This window comes from Toxorhynchites rutilus, chromosome 3 (assembly GCF_029784135.1).
Source record: "Toxorhynchites rutilus septentrionalis strain SRP chromosome 3, ASM2978413v1, whole genome shotgun sequence".
NCBI classification, from domain to species: Eukaryota; Metazoa; Arthropoda; class Insecta; order Diptera; family Culicidae; genus Toxorhynchites; species Toxorhynchites rutilus.
Window position 1 is genome coordinate 325,114,120 of NC_073746.1, and position 21,865 is coordinate 325,135,984.

Below are 21,865 nucleotides of genomic sequence, written 5' to 3' on the forward strand. Positions count from 1 at the left end.
CTCTTGTGTCGATATCATCCATACTACCGAGTTCACACGTTGCCAATTACTGCTGATTCTGCCGAATCGGTGAAAACGATTTTTTTTTGTCTTTATTTAAGAGACTTTCAGCCGTAGGCTGGTTCGTCTCTGCGTGAAAACGATTGCGAATCGATTCGGGAAAAGCATCCAAAACTACTTCAAAGTTTTCCCCGAATTGATTCGACAGAATCAATAATAGCTGACAACGTGTAAACTCGGGTTATACTCTTAATTTTATTTTGGTACGACCCCTAATCTCGCTTATCAGGCACGACTAGGAACTACGAATATATAATCAGTGAAGTAATATGTTATATGATAAGAGCCAAACTTTTTTGAGAAAAACCTCTTCTTCCTTTCTGCTCCCTTTCGAAACATATAGGGGAGGTGGGGGTAAAACGGACATGTTAAGAAGAACTTCAATTATATCTTTGGAAACTCATGTTTCTCAAAACTTTAATGCAGTTTCTTATAATTCAATATACTGTTTTTCTACCTAATTGGCCAAATATTATACAAAAAAGTGTTTTTCAATGTTTTTACTGAAATTAAAACAGACCGAAAAGTATAACCTTTTTTTTTCGATAATGGTATACGGACAGTCCACCTTTGGCGATTTAATTTCCATTTATAGACGCAGGGCATTCCTTAGGAATAGATTGAACAGACTTTTCACAGTCCGTCTCAATCCCACTGGCAACTGCCCGTTTTACCCCACCAGTACCATTATTTCAATAATTTTAATTTTCCACTCAAAAATGAATTTACTTTTCTGTTCATACCTAATATCGCTTCTCTATTAACTCACAAACCGAAATATAACCATTAGCGAATTAAATTTTGATATTAAACCACTCAAAATGCTTAATATCGAAGCAGCTAAAATTACATCCACACGCGGAATCATGTATGATTTTCGGTTTCTTTTTCTCTTTTCCACTTTTAATCAGTATACCATAGAGTGGCTTAAATATTATAGAATAACATGTAGAAGATGTTCTCATTAACAGAAATCTGAAATTCAAAATGTAATTATACAAATCAACCACCTGTCCATATTACCCCCACTGTCCGTATTTTCCGCGGTTCCCCTATAAATATTCAACAAAACTGAAAGCCCTCATGATCGTTTCACGGCAAGCGAGAGCAATTACTGTCCAAATCAGTGTCTAATGTCGACCTTAACGAGTTATTTTCTCTCTACCTTGAAGTCCTACTAACCACAATAAGGGAAAAATATTACCATCTAATTACTGCAAGAGGAGGCTGCAGCCGCAGGATGAAAAAAAAACACAACAAACACCTCCCCGTCCGCCGGGGCCCTCACTCCACAGATTGCTTTCCAACAGGGAGAAAATTCGCCCTCGTTAATTAACTGTGATTAACTGTTACAATCTGTGCCGGTATTTGTGGTTGATGATTATCACGGCTCATGCAAACATTGTATGCGTTCGACACATCGTTGCTGATTTTTTTTTTTGGCTGAACAACTCAGCGAGTATTTGCAAAGCTACACGAAAACGAGAAAATCTTCAGTGTTGAGCACAGCTTCCATTATGCAAAACCATAGCCTTGATGCGCGAGAGATAATTGAGCCATTCGATGTTGCTATTTTTCCAATCGTTAGTTCCGGGATATGGCCCGAGGCAGGGAAAGACAGCTACAAATTGACACACACGCGCGACAACTAATTGGTGTGGCGCCTGAATGCCTCCGACTGCAGGGTTGAAGAGGGAGGTGGGCATTTTCCTGCGAAAAATTGCTATGGGAAACATAATTGATGTAATTATTTATCTCCCGGATAAATTAGCTGTTCGTGGTTAGTGGTTTTTTCAATATATTTTTATTTGTGCTGTGTGTTTTGTTTCATCAACTCTGATTGTTGCGGTCCATTGCAGTGTTTTATGTTAATGTCAACGATATCTCTAGTAAAAGGTCTTACTAGTACATTGTTTGAAGCAAATGAAATCTGAACAATTGGGCTTATTAGATTGGTTATTGATTTGGTTACAAATATATAGTCTTCGTCCAAAACTACGAAAATCGATTGTTATACACGGGCATAATAAATAACAAACTGACGTATACTTTTTCGCGTTGGAATTGGTCTACTCTTTCTAAACATTTTGATATGAATTCAGATAATTTGGGCGCATGAACATTGTCTTTAGAACTCCTTTGCTGTTTTTAGGCTAACTCATGTTCAGTGTTTCTCGATCAGCAACATTCATAGGAGCTTCAAATATTGGTCCCCAACTTCGCTTTCAACCCTGGCTTGGCGCTCGGTTCCGCCACTGAAATGCCAACCACCAGATAGTAACCAATCGACCCTTTGCATCCGCGCGAACCTTCAGTATCCGTCGCGATCCGTGGTGATGACATCCGCGGCAGGAGTGTAATTCAAGCGTGCCAATCTTCGGATTCCAGCGTCCAGTTCACTCCCCGTGATGATGCTCTTGCACGACACTAAGCGAGCGAGAGCGCCAGCCGGCGAAAACGGCAATTAATTGCACCCAACTCGCACCCTGCGTGGTGCTGTCGTCTCTCTCGTAGTGCCACAAACAGTAATTTTCTCATTGACCAAGAAACGGTAATGGGTTTAGGCGCATCGTGTGCCAGGAATTTGCGGTGGAACGATAAATTTTCAATTGACGCGGAATAATTGCGAAGTAATTTTGTTTATTTATCACTAGCGGAACTGGCGAATTTCGTCCCACTCAAAATTTTCTCACTAAACGCACATTTGTGGGTCTAACCGCAGAACTTCTCGTTGGTTGATCTTCTAGTTGACCCTTTACAATTCCCTTTTACTATGAATTTTCTTAGTACCAAAATTCGTCATTATAATATAAAATCATTTGCAGACAATTCTCGTTCAAGATTCTCCAATCACTTACAAGTAACATGTTTCTCCGTTACATGGAATGCATGTTTGGTTCAGAAAATATAATAAAATAAAGACTGCCCAACTCGAACGATTTCTTCCTCGAGTTTTTCGCTTACCAACACCTTTGACGATCCATTTTTATTTATATATAGAAACGAGAAACGTTACACGAAAACGAGACCGTTACACTTGAAGTGCAAGCTTTCGAACGTTAATACCTCTTTGCCGACTGAACGGAGAGGTATGATAATCACTTCATTCGGAAGATAAAATGTCCAAGAGCTAAATTCTTGTTACTTAATGGCCTGAAAACTTGTTTCATCAGATCGAAAACTGCTTTGCAAACAGGCTATTGAAATCACACAAATCTGTATATAAATCGATGCCCGCTCGGAAAGTCATTGAAAGTTGTGATTGCGGAGTGACTGGAGAATGGTCTCGCTCGTTCGCTAAGCACTATGCTCTTCTCTCCCAATCCCATTTCTTTCCTGTCGTGGGACTGATCGGAGCGTTTAGCGAAAAACGAAGTGTCGATGATAATTCGATAGCATTGCGTACAAATAGTACCATTGGCTATCGATTCGATAGCGGAGAATACGAAATTTGAATATGGGCTAAAGAATATTTTTCTAAGTCAAAGTAACCGCATTGTTTGATGTAAGAAGCAGTGTCAATATCGAATCTTCACGAATGCCGCAATCGATCGATGATTGGTGAATAGTGCCTCTGTATTTTTGCTTGATATGAGTACCTGCTTGAAAGTTCATCTTAGTCAAGATTTGTCGATGCATGTCGTTGGCTGTCAGTGAAAGTTCTCTGAATATTATGCTCGCCCTTGCCATCGTCAGTTTTTATATTGCTACCACAGAAAATTCAGAATATGCAAGAAGCAACCATAGTGGAGAGCAGAAGAGAAATATTAAATAGGACTTACGTAATCGTTTTTCATACCATGAAGATCGTACGAATTGTCAATTTTATGCGGTATCAAATAGATAACGGTAGTGGATGACAAATATGTAATCGCCTGAAGTCGCAATGTATGTAGTACGAGTCGCGATGCTAACGGATTGCATTAGTGTATTGTTCTGAGTGCATGTATTGTTCTTACGAGAACAAGAATAAATTATAAATCAACCATCTTCAGCTGCGTCTACGAAACAACGTAAACCCATCCACCTCATTCTCCCACTTTCAGGGCTTTCGACTGAAGATTTTTTTTAGAAATTTCGATACAGTCTGAAAATCTATTTTATATTTATTTATGGTTGGTGGGAGCTTCTGTGAATTCAGGAGTGTGTTTGGATTTATTGGTGTAATGATGTTGTTTTGAATTACAGAGCATTTAGGCTTTCTCAGTTCATTAGCCTCTAGCCTTGAAAAGGCCATTTTGGCAAACCAAACTTAACAGCTCGGCCTTGAGAAACACCATTCGGAAAGCCGTGCTGCCGTCCGGTCGCTAGCTGGATGACTGATTAATCATGAATGACTTATTTGTGATATTTTTTTCCAATCGATCATTCAATTGTCGCGATTTCAATTATTGTTTTTGATTGAAGTGACGTATAGTGTTTTTCAGCGTTGAAAATTGTGTTCTTCGGTGGAAAAATGAAAGTGAAAATTTTTTTTGATGCTATTGCTTTTGCCACCACCGCTTTTTTACGTTTTGTTCTAGCAGGCAATAATTTCATAATTCTTTGTTAACAATGCGGTCATCACCTTTCTTGTTTTACGCCCGCGACACAATGACTAACACGTAATTGTGGCCCCTAAAGCCGGGTTCAGACGGTGCGAGTAAACATACGAGTCGGTCTAGTCAGTTACTGCAGTGCAGCTACTCACACCGTGTGAACATATCATGCCAGTTAGTGTCATGTGTGATGCGACGTGCGAGCTACTTCAAAGTTTTGTGAATTTACTCGCACTCGCATCCCTCAAAACGTCAAAAACAGAATTTAGCGTTCGAATCAGGGATGCCAAATGTAAAGAAATGTCTCTATTTTTAAGATATTTGAAAATATGCGAAGATATTTATAGACTTGAGAATTATTGGAAAAACAAATAAAACCCTCATAGTTTTTAAATGAAATCGTTAGTATTTCGTTTTGCACGCTGGCGGGGCACGCTATCTTTTTGAGCTAGTTTTCTTGAGAATCCCTAATATAGAGTCATTATCAGGCACAGTTTTCATTCAAAATTCACTCACAACTTGCGCGAAAAAGTATTGTTCTAAGAAACAGAATACATATTCGATTTTAAAAAGTACATTTTCATTCATTATTTTGATTTTTGACGCGTATTTATTCCAACTGAAAATCTACTATCATTTTCATATCACAAATTGATATACGAAGCTGCTGGCAAGGCGAAATAAATAAAATTTAAAAAAATCTTTCATACTGCCATTTATAGCATCACATACTTCCGGAATTATCTTAGCTATGGATGCTTTCGAGATTCTAAAAAATATCGATAACAATCTGAACGATATTCCAGAATAAAAGCCACATCAATGTCATTTCTAATTTCACTCTTGCAGGTACAGCATCCCTCTTGGCGTTGTATTTGTGGAGCAATTAAATCCAACAGTTTTTCCACTTGTTCAAGTGTTATTCTCAACACTGCTTTATAATCTCGGGGATCCTCATCGAAGTGTTCGTTCAGTATTGTTTTTGTTGTTCCTTTTCTTTACATCCAATTCCTGGCCCGAATCCCTTTTTTCTTTCTGTTTTTTTCGGATAGTACCTTCAGTTCAAAGAAATTCAGCACAAAGTATGTATTTTTAATCACGATCAGCTTCTGTTTCGCTATAAAATTGTGTAATGATACATTCAACTGAAAACCTAAGAAGAAAACAGCCAATAGAGATTTAAATTCCGGATCAATCATCTGACAAATTCGGACCTGATTGCTTTTTCCTGACTATTTGATGGACTTTTGAAAAATCGCCTGGCATCCCTGGTAAACCCGTGCCGTCAAATCTAGTTTCTCGCCAGCAGCTCACACTGTGTGAACGGACAAGGCGAGTCAACCAATTGTCAAGCGAGTCCACCGGGTCAGTAGCTGCTCATTGACAAGTCAGCTCCTAGCAACGTATGAATGGGCCTTAAGAAAAATAGGCGAGGACCCCTGGTGTAGAAAAAGAGATACATAATACATATCTCGTGTATTGTTCTCGTGAGCACAAGAGTAATTAGGTATCAACCACCTTTAGTTGCCTATACACTGCCACTCATCGATCCTTTTCAGGACCACCAGCTAGTTTAAAAGAATCGAATGTTATATATTTCCCTGTATCAATTATATTTCAATATTTATATTTATCCACTCATACAAAAAGAACGTACAGAAAATTCTCAAAATATCCATCCATATATTCATTGTGAATTGATTCTGATGCAACTTCAAACAAATGATTACTTACTCCACCTTGTGGTTATATAACTATAATCCACATTGAGTTTTTTCCCCTACAAATCCATTTCCACTTTCGAGCATAGCTCAATTTCGTTAGCGCAAACACCAAAGCTTATCACGATGTAATTGTACACCCAAAATCAATTTTGAGCACATGATATGGCATCCCGAATTATCACATTCAACGAGCTTCAGAAAATGCGCTACTCTCCTATACTGGTATAGCATTTCTGTAATATATTTGCTATATAAATATAAGAGCAATATGAGCGAACGAAACAAGAGACACATTTCATATAAGCATGCATTAAACCTTTTCGCATACTTTGTCATATACACGACTCAGACCGAGAAAGATATAGATTCACGTTTATGCTCTCCTTTTTACTCTTAAATAACACTTTCCAGCTTCATTTTATAATGAGGTGTTATATTATCACCCATTTATGCAACAGCATCAGTGGCTATGTGGACAGCGTGGTCGTGTAAAACAGCCTCGCATTCCAGCCGGTCTTGGTTTGATCCCCGTTGACATCGTTTAGAGTACAATGGGTACAATCCCAAACAGACGTTCGGTCTGAGAGAAAGAGATGTCTGTTCCCATACATACACTTCACTTCACTTCTTTGTTTTAAAGAGGCTTTAAATTATTCAGTTCATTCGCCTCTATCATACATACAAAAATTTTAAAGCTGCTCCTTCAACTGCGTATTCCATGATTTTAAAAATCCAAAATGGCGGTCGCTTCAAAATGGCGGATTACATACTTTCTCAAAACCCCATCAATATGGGTATCAAATGAAAGGGCTTGACTAGTAGTTATTCATGCGGAATGCAAATCCAAAACCTATCTAAGTTTCTATTCTGTTTTCGCATTTTCGCATGACATTGTCATGACAAATGGTTTGCTTGGTCTTGACAAATCCAATTTGGACGCCGCTAGAAAATGGCGGATTTCTCTTAGTTTTGAAACATGTTAATGTGGATATGTGTATCAAATGAATGGACTTGACTTGGAGAACAAACTACGTTATGAACAACATAAATTCAAAAAGGTCGGCGGGACAAAATGGTCGATTATGTATTTTCTGTAATCTCATCATTATCGGTATCAAATGAAATGATTTGACTAATAAAATACAATACATCATGAAAACATTAAAAAAAATAGGTAAAAATCGAATATTAAAAAAAATTGTGAAATGTTTTTATTGTAGAGTAGTATACCAATAATACAGATAATGTACTAAAAACTAGAAAATAAAAAAAGGAAAAAAACTTTTTAAGTTACATGGTTTCATTGTGATAAAACATAATTATAATATAGATAATGTATTAAAAGCTTGAAAATAATTAGGCAGGTAACAGTAGTTATCACACCCCTTCCTTTTATTTAGGGCATTAGTGAGACTAAAATAAAATCGTGGGGCGCGTTGGATTCCCGTTATTGATAGTTAATCTGATCAATGCCATAGATTAAAGGAAGGGGTGTGATAACTACTAACTGCTACTTGCCTAAATATTTTCAAGGTTTTAGTACATTATCTGTATTATTATTATGTTTTATCACAATGAAACCGTTTAGCTTAAAAAGTTTTTTTTTATTCTTCTAAGATTTACGAAAATTTGCAATCGTCATGTTTGGTTGAAATATATGTTCCATTTATATGGACCTCAATCCAACGCCTACCATGCCTTTGATGTTTGAATAGAAATCTGAAATTTGTATTCCATGTTTCCATGTTAGACAGCAGTTATATAGAATAAGTAAATTAATTAGAAAAAAGGCAAAGACCGATTCAACATAGATCGATTCTCTGGTACCGATTTAATCAGTGAATCGATCCCTACTCCGTTCAAGAGCGTTCTTTTTCTATAGATCCCCCAATCCTAATTTAGATAGGTTCCCAAGAGTGAACGAGCAAGAAAGTGCCTAAAATCTTCAGACATAATGAATTAAACTTTTTTTCTCATTTCCAGAGATGTTCGGGAGGGAATCATCCGTTGCATTCTGGCCACAGACATGGCTCGTCATAATGAGATTTTAACACAGTTCCAAGAGGCTACCCCCGTCTTCGACTACAACAACAAAGTTCACACAAATTTGGTAAGTTTCGGTCGATCATGCAATCGTCAGCGGAGAAAAAAATTAATTATGCTGCATTGTATGTTTCTACTTGTAGCTATGCATGGTGCTAATAAAGGTAGCGGATATATCGAACGAGGCCCGTCCGCTGGATGTCGCCGAACCATGGTTGGATCGGTTGCTGCAGGAATTCTTCGCTCAGAGTGCCGCCGAGAAGTCGGAAGGGCTACCCGTTACACCATTCATGGACCCCGATAAGGTCAGCAAACCGGGTAGCCAGGTGCGGTTCATAGGGCTCGTATTGCTACCGTTGTTTGAGGCACTCGGCGAGCTACTGCCAGAGTTGACTGATTTGATAATTACACCTGTTCGGGTGGCCCTCGATTACTACAAGTAAGTTGTACTCACACAGCGAAAGCCAATGGACGATATAGTTCAATTGTTCGCTTCCTCCGTTTCAAGAAAACTCAACGATGCTGCCAACAGAACACGCCGATCGATCGCGGAAGCTGAGCAGTCATCGGAGAACAGCACCGGAACAGCAGGAACCGGCACCGGGACGGCAGGCACCGAGAAGAGTAGCCTTGGCGGTGGTGCTGGTACTGGTTCATCGGGTTCACCACAGCTTCCGCGGTCGCAGAGCGGCATCAGTGTCAAGTCGAGACGTAGTATTCCCTCGCAGAAATCTGCCTCTAGAATCTCTGTTGATGAGCCTATTTTAATTACAGCCGAACTGCATGATCTTCCGGAGGGTAGTGAGAGCGGTGACTCCGAGACGGCCACCGAAGTGGATGTAAGTATCATATGGGGTAGCATTGGTTAGGAACCCCCTCAATTAATCGATAACCTTCTCTTACGCCAGGTTGCGGAGAAAACGTCCAAGTTCAAGGTAGATACGGAGAGCAGCAACCGCAAACAGTCGCACCCGAGCTCTCGCAAGGGGAGCCGCGAGAAGCGCCCGTCAATGATCGGCGAATACTACACGACAGGTACGCGCATTCGTGGCTCCCACGGCAACATTCAGCATACTAATCGAACGTATTTTGGTTCAAATCGCGCCATTAGTTTAGACCAGTACAGTAACAGCCGCCGGATGTCCGACGGCATACAGATACAGACAGTGGTGTCCGACAATAGTGTGTATTACCATCAACGCCAGCACCGTAGCCTGGAGCATGACTCCACCGGTATGTACTCGTCGTCGGACAAGAGCACAAGTTTGAACAGTAGCAATGATCAATCGACGCAGCAACAACCGCAGCAGCAGCATCAACAACAACACCAACAGCCAATCGGGCCGCCGTCGTTTCAATCTAGTCATCATGCGCATTTACATCACCATCACTACCAACAGGCTGCGGCTGCATTGCATCAGATGCGAGCGGTGCAAGACTGTGAGAACATGAACATTAGCGTGCCACCGGCGGCAACATCGGGTAAAATCTATGCAACATTCAACAACAACAGTAGCAACAATAACAAAAACATCGGTAAGAAAATGAATTGGAGTCAGCAACAGAAGCTCGAGTCACTTCGGAATGGTAGTAATAACAATAACAATGGAAATAGTAGCGTGAAGGGAAGCGGTCGGGAGGGTATGAGTGGAACAGCTGGGAACGGTAAAAGCGGCGGTTGTAACGGTACCAGTGGAACCACGTCGAAATCAATCATATCAAGACTGAGACAGTTGACGGGGAGATTGAGCTTCAGTTTCGACCCGAAGGAGTCGAAGAAGCTGCAGGTGATAGCGACTAGTGGTGGGGAAGGCAGCAACGAATCTGAATCCGACGGATCGGGCAAAGGAAGTTGCACTCAGAGGAAGACTCGACTGTTGGAGAAATCGAAGACTGTGGACGTTGGGGGAACGGTGGCGATTTGCGGCGATAGCGTGGAAGGCGCTGGCGATTTCTGCGGCGCTGGTGGGATGATCCTGAATCAACCGAAGTCGATCTCGCCAATTCTTATGCAGCATCGGAACAGCGATGTCATCAACACCATCAATTCGGCTCGGAACCGAGCGTACAGCTTGGATGTCCCGCTTTCAAGAAATTGCTGTCGTAGTCTCAGTGGAAGTACGGCTGGAGGCGGTGGATCCAGCTGTGGAGGAAGTCAAAAGAGTATAACATTCTCGTTAAACAAATCGCTCAACGAAGAAGTGAATGACACGACAATTAGTTCTGGTGGTGGCGGAGGAACCGGCGGTGGCATTCGTCTTCCTTCGCTTGATGATGCCATCAGAAATGGTGGCAGTGTGGGTGAGACCATTTGACAACACCCCTACGAACCGTCGTTACAGGGAATCCTGCTAGTTTCGAGCTCACTGCAAACCGACTCTCTCGCCACACCGCTCTCGCATCAGTCTCATCCGCTGCAGCTGGCAGCGGCTGGCAGTAGCTCGGGTGGCAACTATCCGCGATCGTTACAGCGAAAACGATCCTCCCAAGAGGACGGTGCCATTAGCACTGGCACAGGTGCCGCTAGCGTTGGTAGTGGAATGCAACGAGCACCGTATGCCGAGTCGGAATCGATTTCATCCAAGCACACATCGGCCAGCTACTGGACCTGTCTGACGGAGCGGTTAAGCTCACTGATCTGCAAGTGCTGCGAGCGGACGCTTCCGCCGGCGGAAAGTGTTTGAAGAAAAAGCGCAGGGTGATTTCCATGTTGGGGATAGTAGCGGGTGGTAGGATGAAGTAAGGGAAGTAGTAGTTAACGGTTGGAACTGGTAAACCCTTCAAACTTTTTGCAGTCATTAGTGTTCTCAAAGTATCTCCTATCTGAATCTTCTATAACCTACGGGGGGTAACCAAAAAATTGAAAGGTTGTTCCCGAGGCTCGACCGCACAGTTGATGTAGGCTATTTGTTCCATTTTATTTTTGATTGTTTTTGAACAAAATATGCTGCAGTCGAAAACTTCAGCAACGGCCTTGACACTAATGACTTCAACCTACCCGTGGCGGACGCTTTTATGTTATCTTACTCGGGTACAGAGCACCCGAAGCTTCTTCTCCTTTTTTTGGTGATGGTGACTTTATATCTATCGACATATTTATGTTTGGTGTCCAATTTTCTAGTCCGTGTTAGGGAAACGCCTTGCCGTCTTCACAAATGTGTGTCAAAATAGAAGCTCATATTTCACCATTGAAACATTGAACCGAACCGAACCCCGTTAAAAAAATGGAAAATTTTCTGGTGACGATTAAAGAAACTAAAGATTATTTAATGGGGCATATTTCCCATTAAATATAATTTTTTTGACCATGTTAGAAAAATATCAGTTGGCCAATTGATCGGAATTTTCGCCATTGTTAGATATTTGTTGGCATGTTTTTTAAGTTCTTTCTAAGATTTATTTATTAGTTCCTCCGTTGTTTTTGCCATCCTCCATCACTCTCAGCTTTTGTTTCTGGATCACAGCTTGCTGTTTCGACACGGGCGGTCTTGACTTACGTTTCCATCATCATCTCCGCTAGATATTTTTTTCACTGTCTTGCTCGTTGGTTCGACCTCCCGGTCCAAAGACCGAAACAATTTAGAAACCTTTCCCCCCATCTTCTGCTTTCGCTTCAACTGCAGTTTAAGATTGCGTAGCACCGTCGGACGACAGGGCGGGCGTATCCGGCGGACTCAAAGTACCTGGCGATGTGCACTTTCTTCGCAACGGGATGAAGCTCCCAGTACGCAGAAACCTTGGAGCGCAGTTGCATTACTATTTTCGCCACAGCTTCCGTAATTCAACTGATAGCACTGTCAAATTTTGTCTGAAAACTCATGGGTTACTATGATTAACGATGCACATGTGGTCTCATCACTAAGTGTTGAGGTGGTTCTCGCTACCGACAAACACTGCTCCGCTAATTTCAACTTGTATTTTTTACCAACCACCAGCCACGATAATATTATCTGCCGTTTTGACTCGAGACCCTTCGTCTAGAGATTCCGGGCAGAAATCCAACCTTTTTCCAGCGAGAGAACCAACAACTCGGTCTCCAGTGTGACAACTGCGCGTTCGCTCTTATCATTCATGCACTTTTTTACACCACTTCCAGCTCCGGTCTGTTTTGTATTGATTCCATCCACAAAGGTTGCATCCACGTCGAAATAATCCCGGTCATTCCTCATATGGTATGTAGGGAAACTGCGGGTAATACGGACAGTGGGGAATATGGACAGGTGGTTGTTTTAATTAGTTACATTTTGAATTTGAGATTTCTGTTAATGAGAACATCTTCTACATGTGATTCTATAATATTTAGTGGTTACCCTATGGCAATGAATACTGTTCAAAAATGAAATAGGCGAACACAAACCAAAAATCATACATGATTCCGCGTGCGGATGTAATTTTAGCGGTTTCGATATTAAGCATTTTGAGTGGTTTAATATCAAAATTCAATTCGCTGATGGTTATATTTCGGTTTGCGAGTTAACAGAGAAGCGATATTAGGTATTTACGTAAAAGTAAATTCATTTGTGAGTGTAAAATTCAAATTATTGAAATAATCGTACTGGTAGAGTGGGGAGTTGCCTGTGGGAGTGAGATGGACTGTAAAAAGTCTGTTTAATCTATTCCTAAGAAATGCCCTGCGTCTATAAACGGAAATCAAATCGCCAAAGGTGGACTGTTTAGAACTGGCACTAAAAGCGAAATAGTTGATGGTCTGTCCGTTTACACTGCTGAAAAGCACTATATCACTTCTATGATTAATCGATTTTTTCATCATTTAACGGAAATTCGTGATGAGTTCAGACCTTGTTTGAATAAAATTATTCCTCTCACGAGCGATAAAATTTTACGCTTCGTATATTACAAACCAGTCCATATTCCCCCCACTATATGTCCATATTACCCCCATCGAAAATAATGTTGTACTGCATTAAAGTTTTGGGAAACATGAGTTTCCAAAGATATAATTGAAGTTCGTCTTAACATGTCCGTATTATCCCCACCTCCCCTACAGCCACTGTCATTCGTTCACCCTCCAGTAAAGACGTTACCGGCCATGAAGCACACTACAACACAGAGCACCACCTGCTTCGACGAACTTTGCTTTCTACTTAACTGCAGGATTCAATCCCATCGGCTTACGATACTCATTTGCACTTTATCCATTCTTTTCCAGGAGAAAGTTACGACAATTTTATAGTAACCCGGTTTCAAGCAATAGAAAACTCACTGCTTCTCACTTTTGTCGTAAATCCTCAACGTTTATGACGCAAGATTTGACATTTTTTCATTAGGTGAGCTGGGTATCGTTTTTATAAAATAGTTTTCGCGTTAATAACCATTTTGACGTGACAACGTTTCGACTCACTAAAAACAGGGTTTTTTCTCGCTATCATGTATAAATCATACGATTTCCAAATAGTAAACGATATCAAAACATTTCCTACAAGAATCTTCAGTTGGGAAATATTTTACAGTTGGATTCGCTTGTTGCCAGCCCCATACTTTTGTGACGTGACAACACCTGTCTTTCTGCGGTTTCCGACTTTTGAACATCAATGTTGTATTTTCAGTTTCGTTTCAAAACATACAAATAAACTTTGGTCTATGATTTGTCAACAACAGATGAATGTGGATTTCTGTATTTTATCAAAAGAGTTTATCACAAAATAGCAAGAACTTTGAGATCTCTCTTTCCCCTTCCAAAAGTCCATCCTGTAAGGGAAGGGGATCCTGAACCTACCCCCTTTGTATATCAGGAACGGTGCTTCCTACCGAATTTTAGGTAATGTCAAGTGAAAGGTGTCATAATGCTGACAATTTGATAATATGGTGACTTTTTTCGGGCCTTCTTTATTCTAGCGTTTTTGCACCATTTTGCATTTCGTTGCTTCAAAAACAGAGAAGAAATATGTTTGACCTGTTTGCCAAATTATTTCAATGTCCGTTTAGATTGTTAAACATTGTGAAACAAGGCAATTATAATTGCTTGTGGTATGTTCATCACAATAAGCTACATAAATTCAATCTACCTGTTACCTGTAGTACACGGCATGCCGTTATTTGGGAAAAGTTGGGCTGGTCCTGGACCGAGCCCCAGTTTTTGCATCGTGATTGTTTAACACGTTCACTCTGGTGCTTGCCATCAATGGCTCGCACAAGCCTGGTTCATCTAGTGGTGCTCACTACCGGGGGAACGCATTTGATTTTGCTATGATAATCTTTTGATAAACTTTTTGTATGCATTCGTATGCGTGTGCGCGTACCTGTGCAAGGGTATTTGTGTTTGCGTGTTTAAGGTGACTTTGACTTTGATCGTTGACCGTTGACGTTTGCGTGTGCATTTGTATGTGCACTTTCTTTGTCTAACTCCACACGCGTCGCTCTAAGGCTCAAGTTCTCACCACTCAAATACTATGTCCCTCTCGCTCAAATCCTATCTGCTCACTATCAAAGTTTATTCCCTTTTTCTTTATTTTTCGCGTACCCTTGGATGTATGCTATCGCTACCGTTCACGATCAAATCGCGGAATTTCATGCCATTTTCAGTCTATTAGATCCGTTTTTAACGAACCGGAAGTCACCATCCTTGATTTTAAAATAAACACGATATTCGACTTCCGCTGGTAAGACACCAGCAACCAATACCCAAATCGTATAGGTTTTCATATTTTTTTGTCATTTAATACTATTATCAGCAAACTGAAAGTCGTAACAACGTTATAATCTATATTGTGGAATCTATGTTCATCTATTGTTGACAAAGCATAAAAGAAAGTTCAATTGTATGTTTGAAACGGAACTGAAAATACAACATATATGTTCATAAGTCGAAAACAGCAAAAAGTCAGGTGTTGTGATTTCATAAAAGTATTTGACTGACAACAAGCCGTTCTTCGCATAGTTGTCCCATGTTACCTTTTGACAATTTTCACTTTTCTTCATAAAACGACGTTTTTATGCCTAATCTTCAAGAAAACCACAAAAAACTTATTGTTTGTTCCCAGCTTTTCGAAAAAAGTTGAATTGTCCAATGTTGGTAGTCTAGGCATCACTGTCCTACAATGTATTTTTAAACCGTATTCAAGCTTGGTTGATTCAAGTGAGGGGAACTCTTCACATTTCATTAGACAATCACATTTCATTAGACAATAGGTTACCCGGTGTATTGCCAAACTGAATTGCTTATAGCTTCTGGTGGACAAATATGCTAGAGAACTTTGATTGCGTTCTTCTCAGTTGCTGATTTTGGAACATGGGACAACTATGCGTAGAGCGGCAGTACATGGACTGAAAAGTCCTGGGATTTTTAATGAAAACAATCGTTTTTTGGGCAAAGCTGTATCTGTTCCTCAACATAGTTTCCTTCGAGGACAATACACTGGGTATAGCGAGTTTCCATCATTTCGATTCCCTTTCTGTAGTACGAAACATCTAAGCCTTCGAAATATGCCTCAGTGCCCCTCTGCAGACGGCCTATTGGACTCAAAAGTCTGGTAATTAATCCATATTGCATCCATTGTCACAAAACGTCGAAAGAAGTCCAGTCGATGAGGCTTCAACAACGCCAAACCATCTGTTGAATCATCAACGCGACGCTGGTTTTGGTCGACGGTCAGCAAACGCGGAAACCATCGCGTGGATAGCTTTTTCATGCCCAAAATGCCGTGCAAAATGTATCCCACTCGTTCTTTTGAATTGACTACGGCCTCAGTTAACTCGCGTAATTTCACTTTACTATCGTTTAAATTGAGTTTACTCGTTTTACGGTTTCTGGTTAGAGGCGAAAGAACAGCAAAGTTTAAAGCCTCTCAAAAACAAAGAATGGAATGGAATGGTTTCGGATTCGTAGCCTCGTTTGGCCTTCCAGAGCGAGGTGCATCTGCGGTTCTTGTACGGCACATTTCAAATTCACTAAACCATCGATAATCAGTTGTTCTCGAACGAGTAGAAGTGGAATAACATTTCGTCAACCACTGTATAGAGGAGGGGTTCAGGAGGTTTTCCCGTAAAAAAACAATGTTTGATCAAGATACGTTATTCCTATTTTTCTATTTTCTATACGAAAGCTCAGGTAGTGGCAGATGCACACAGTTGCAGCGATAAAAATAAAACAGTGAAATATTCGCTAGTCCGAGAGGAAACATAAAACACAAAACGAGCAGAGTATGCGACCTTTGTTGTTTCGGGCACAGAAAGATTCTGAGAATTTTCCTTAGAGGCGATGCAATACTTATACGCTAGCGACAGCTTACTTACTATGCAAGGGTGGAGTTTACTTCGCAAATATTCTCTTTTCGCTATCCCCCTTCGTTGTTTCTATTCTAGCGGCTGCATAAGTTGCCCGTTATTGACAGCTCTGTTCGGGAAAGCACAAAAAAGGACAGAACAATACAGACTATTGGATTGTAATGTATAGCATATCAAACAAATCCTACAAAATTCCGATTCCGATTCGATTGGTATGCAAATCGTTAAAATCCGTTTGCAGCAAAAATAGTTATTAACGTTAATTTTATTTCATAGAAACGTGACCTGTTCACTGATTTGGCACCCTTAATGTAAGACGTAGTCCTACGTCAAAAAACAATTCAATAATTGTGAAACGTCAAGCATTGTTCGAATGCACTATGTACCTCGTTTTGATTGTTCCAATTCGTGCTCCGCAAATGGTTACGACCAGAGTAGCAGCGGAGCATAATTCGGATACAAGTAAAGAATTATATTGTAAGCCACTCCCCTTGAGATTCTACCGCCAGTCCAATGACATAAATTTGGCTGGTGCTTTCCGAAAACATAATTTATTTTCTAACCACGAAGCAGAGCTGATATCCTAAGGCCATCGTTCTAGCATGCAGTAGCGGCAAAAGTGTCAGAACTGACAGAAGCGGTAGTGGTGGCAACGGCGAATGCATACCTTTCCGTACTGATCAAGAAGTCTATTAAACTATTGAACGATAAAATCTGCAGTCTGCGGAGACTTCAAGGCCATTGTTCCACGAATATCATCAGCATTGTAACTTGTGAATTATTTGTGTAGGAATGATGTTTTTGGGAGCGCTGGAGATGTAATTTTGCTAATAGTTCCTGAAAAACTTACTCGGATATTCGATAAGTTACCTAAATTGACCACTCTTGGTGTAGTTCTACGTCACTTCGGTTATGTCCCCGACATTACCCACCTGTTTTCTTTTTGACGTTTTGACTTTTTCATTATGTCTTTCGGGAACATATTGGGATACAAATTGAAAATCGAAAATCGTGTACATCGTGAAAATTGTCCAATTACAAACATTTTCATGATGCTCAGTCAATTCATGATGAATTGATGAAATTTTTGCGTCGATCGATTTCGGCACTCCCTAACAATTTTTTATATTGAAGAAAATAATATACGTTATGAAACTAACTATCGAACAATTGAAAAATCTCAACCCCTATCTTAACGGAAATACCCACTTCTGATTGGTCGAAATTGACGACACATGCGGCGGGTCCCTAACAGAAACATCAAAACCAAGCTGCCTGGGAGAAATCGGCATTGCAAATACATGAAAGTAGGGGGAACTTTTATTCCTACCGAAATGTGGTCCCTAACAGAGACATCAAAACCAAGTCACCTGGGGGAAATCGAAAATATGCGATACGATTAATTCTAACAAATAAAATTTGAATTCGGAACTTTAATGTTGGTTGCTTCGTGAAATTTCATATCAATGACCAATATCAATGTATTGTGGAAAATTTAGCACAAGTGTAAGTGTAAAATTGTATATGGTAGCAGTTGTGTTAAAAATAACTTGATATATGAAAAGATTTATTTCAATTTTCATAAATAAAAACTAAGGTGCGCTCGAGAACGGGTCGTTTGGTTTAAGCTGTCTGTTTTGTTGTGTTCATATTCACCCAAGGGAAGTTTATATGACGAGAGAAATTGAAAAAGTGAGGCAATAGTGATTTCCCATATGCCCTACATATAGTATTAGGTGTTGTTAGTCCAATTAAAATTCGCATTGGGTTGAATAAACACTCAATAGTAAAAATTATAAAAGAAAATTATCTTTTCCATTTCAAATATGTTTTCTCTATATTAAAGTAATACTGATGAGAAAAATTGATAATTGTGTTCGGTATTAGTAATTATCTTATATTACATTGGTAAGCTTTTTTTCTTCATTTCGTCCATACATATCACAGGAGGCATCTCGTGTAGGATCACAAAGGGCGGTTTTCATCATATCTCGTTCCACTTCGGTGTCTTTATCTCATACGCACTATCCAACGACTGTTTACCATCCTTCTGTCATCTTCACTCGGTGAACACTGGTGGAGTGAACAAACAAAGCCCAACAACCAAACAAAACGGCCCTTTTCAGAGCATGTTTACCCTGTTATAAACAGTTAAACTGTTATAAATTCTTCAAACATATCCAACATCAACAGATAGCCTAACGATATCCTACGTCAACTATGCGGTCGTGTCTCGGACACAACCCCCCTGTAATTTTTTTGTTGTTGTTGGTACTTTACTTCTTATATCAGGCTTTTCCAAACCAAATTATGGTATATGCATAGTATGCTCACTTGCAAAATAAACATTATGGCACATATGAATTTTATGCAAAGTATGCATTATCTCTATTCATTACGAACGATGCGTCAAATGGGAAAGATTAGATGATGGATTTGGGTTTTATATTCATATCAAATAAAATCATTGGAGCACATTGACTCTAAGACCTTCGAACTCTTCGAATGATAAATGTCTAAAACAAAATTGGCCAAAGGATAGGAAGGTAGAGAAGGGATATTATTTATACATTGTAAACTCATTTTGCATAAGATGGGTAAAACTGAAGAACACTTATAAAAAACCGGATAAAAGTGGATGATATAGAAAAAACTGGATGTTTTTAAAATTCAACTGGATGACTGGATCGTGAAAAAAAAGTTGGAAGAATCCAGTTCAAACTGGAACTTTTTTTTTTCGCTTGAAAAGCCAAGTTTATTCAACATTTGAAATATTTACATTATTGTTAATTTAAATCCAAATGACATTCTAAAGAGCCAATGTCTATTGTGTCATTGAACTCATTAATTATGTATTTCATCAACTTAATTCATGAATGTTTTGAATGAATGTTCATTCCGTTTCATTTAGATGCTGTTAATTACAAAAATCGCAATTAAAGCGCAAATAATAAATAAAAGTCGATTTAAAAAAATATCCAGGCTTTTTGTTCTTCAGCAGACGTTGCTGCAAAGCACTTGGCAGCCTTGACCTACCTGCTATGATGAACTGACTTGACTTCGCCGCCTACTTAGTTTGATGTGAAATTGTAGCCGACTAGTCGCTGATGATGGTATATTTGGACCAGTAAACCGCTATATATTATTTTTTGGTCCGATGACAGATTCTACTCCAGCACTTATGGCTTCGATTATCTTGAACTGGAATTTTGACAACCAAAATTAACTGAAAAGGCAATGAAAATGAACGAATGGACGTTTTAGTCGCCGTTGGAGATTTTGGATGAGTTTGAACGTTTCGACGGAGTCGCTGGTCGTTTTTTTGCTCTCGATTGTGTGGCCAACGGGGTCAACACGCTTTTCCGTCGATTGTGGAGTCGATCTGCGATGACTCTATTTGAATATGTCGAAGTGTCACGAAATTCGTGAGATCAGTATCAGAGGCGCGAAAAAGAACGTACCTCTTACATTTCCAGTGGATACCTCTGATTTCCTTGGGAAATTGAAACACCAACAAATCAATTCGAAGCCCTTGCTCACAAAATTTAAAAAAATACTTTGTATATGACGCACTGGATAGTGCAACCAGCAACATCTTTACCGAAAAATTTTCACCATTTCAAGTTAAACTCTCAACCCTAAACACGTATCGTTTTGACTGCCAAGAACAACCGTTAAAATCTACTTCCCTTTCACTGAAGCTCATGCTCCAAGGGTCCACGTAAGCCTAGTAGACGAATTGAACCGTAAGGGAGTCTAAAATATACTAGAATGGAAGCGTAAATTAATAGTAAGCTAACTGACCAAAAAAGCACAGCGAGTGTTGTCAAGTTTGAAGCATCTTAAGATTAAAAAAACGAACAACCTAACTCATAGCGAAAGCAAAACCATAAAAAAAAAAGTGTAATACTCTGCTCTCGTTGTATCCCGAATCTTAACAGCGTAACAAACAGAAACCAATCCCTATTCGTATAACACATATCATTTTTGGATAAAAATGGGCACAGACGGAAACATTTATTAGCTGTGTGGATGTTGCAGAACAAACATTTTACGAACTGAACAAGCGAGCAGGCAGGGCCGAAATAGAGTGAACCTAACGAGAATCCGAATTTACTTAACGGAGGTGCACTCAAACCGTTTGACCGAACTGGCAAAAAAGCAAAAAAAGCAAGCTTCCTCTCAAACCACACGTGACTTCTTCGAAGCGTAAGCTTTTAACACCGTAAGTTAATTTCCACCGAAAACCTCTAGATAATTTCCAATAATAACACTAGCTGTAGTTTACCGACCTAAATTATTAACTACAACAAAAAAAAACAATACTTTTAACTCTTTATTAACAACAAAAACAAACAAAAAATAGTTCATGTTGCAGGCGACATTATACATAAATTGTCTATATTTAAACACAGTGGAAAACAAACAAACAAACACTAGCGAACTGGTAGCGAATGTGCACACAAAACTAGAACACAGATAAGAAAGTAGATGTGATGAGTGTTACACACAGCAGCAGAGTGTTGCACAATGCCGAAATCGTCCCCCTCTCATTGATGTTGATGTATTTTGGGTTAGTTTTAGGATAGTTACATAAAAACAGAAAAAAATACTAGTTGAATCTAGAATGCAAAATAAACGCCGACAGTTTAGTTAACTGAATACTGAATACAAAACCTTCGAAAGGAAAATGTGACAATTATCCATGAGACTAATGAGCGTAAGTGAAAAAAAAACAAAGAATAAAAAAAATCGGAAGAACAGAAGTCTTCAAACTCATTTAAAAGCCTAACGTAAGTCTAACGAGTCTTCTGCTCATTAATTCGTAGATTAAAGAAACAAAAAACAACAACAACAACAACTGATAGTCAAATTAGTATCATTCAAATTGTGCCACAAGTAAACAAGAAGAGAATCGGATCCTCTCAACAATGGAAAAAAAACACATTTACCCACCACAATGCGAAAGAATTACTCAGAATGGAGTCCTTTCTATCGATTAACTTTAGAGAATAACGTTTTATTTTTCTCAACTTCACACGGACCAAGAATTGTATGTGTGTATGGATGTGTTCTCCGGCGTTTTTTCTAAATCATCATAACGCGTTGCTTGAACGAAACAAAAATGTAAAATCCTCCCTTCACGCATTACTCGTGTAAATAGTTTCGGAAAAAAAACCCGATAAGATATTCACATAAACATCAGAGATAAACCATAAGTGTTGCAAGAAAAAAAAACCCAGAAATCGTACACTC

General features: G+C 39.5%; 1 protein-coding gene across 3 annotated transcripts in view; it reads left to right on the forward strand.

The window, feature by feature from the left end:
* Nucleotides 1-21,458, forward strand: part of LOC129779694 (high affinity cGMP-specific 3',5'-cyclic phosphodiesterase 9A) — a 446,325-nt gene extending 424,867 nt beyond the window's left edge. Inside the window, exons 10-14 of one of the 3 annotated variants that reach the window (XM_055787324.1) lie at nucleotides 8,306-8,432; nucleotides 8,509-8,804; nucleotides 8,874-9,079; nucleotides 9,140-9,204; nucleotides 9,274-21,458. In XM_055787324.1, the coding sequence (XP_055643299.1) occupies nucleotides 8,306-8,432; nucleotides 8,509-8,804; nucleotides 8,874-9,079; nucleotides 9,140-9,204; nucleotides 9,274-10,680 (2,101 nt within the window). In that variant the 3' untranslated portion in view covers nucleotides 10,681-21,458. Of the gene's footprint in view, nucleotides 1-8,305; nucleotides 8,433-8,508; nucleotides 8,805-8,873; nucleotides 9,205-9,273 lie in introns of all 3 variants that reach the window. The other 2 variants (XM_055787325.1, XM_055787323.1) reach the window with 2 other exon arrangements.
* The last annotated feature ends 407 nt before the right edge of the window (nucleotides 21,459-21,865 follow it).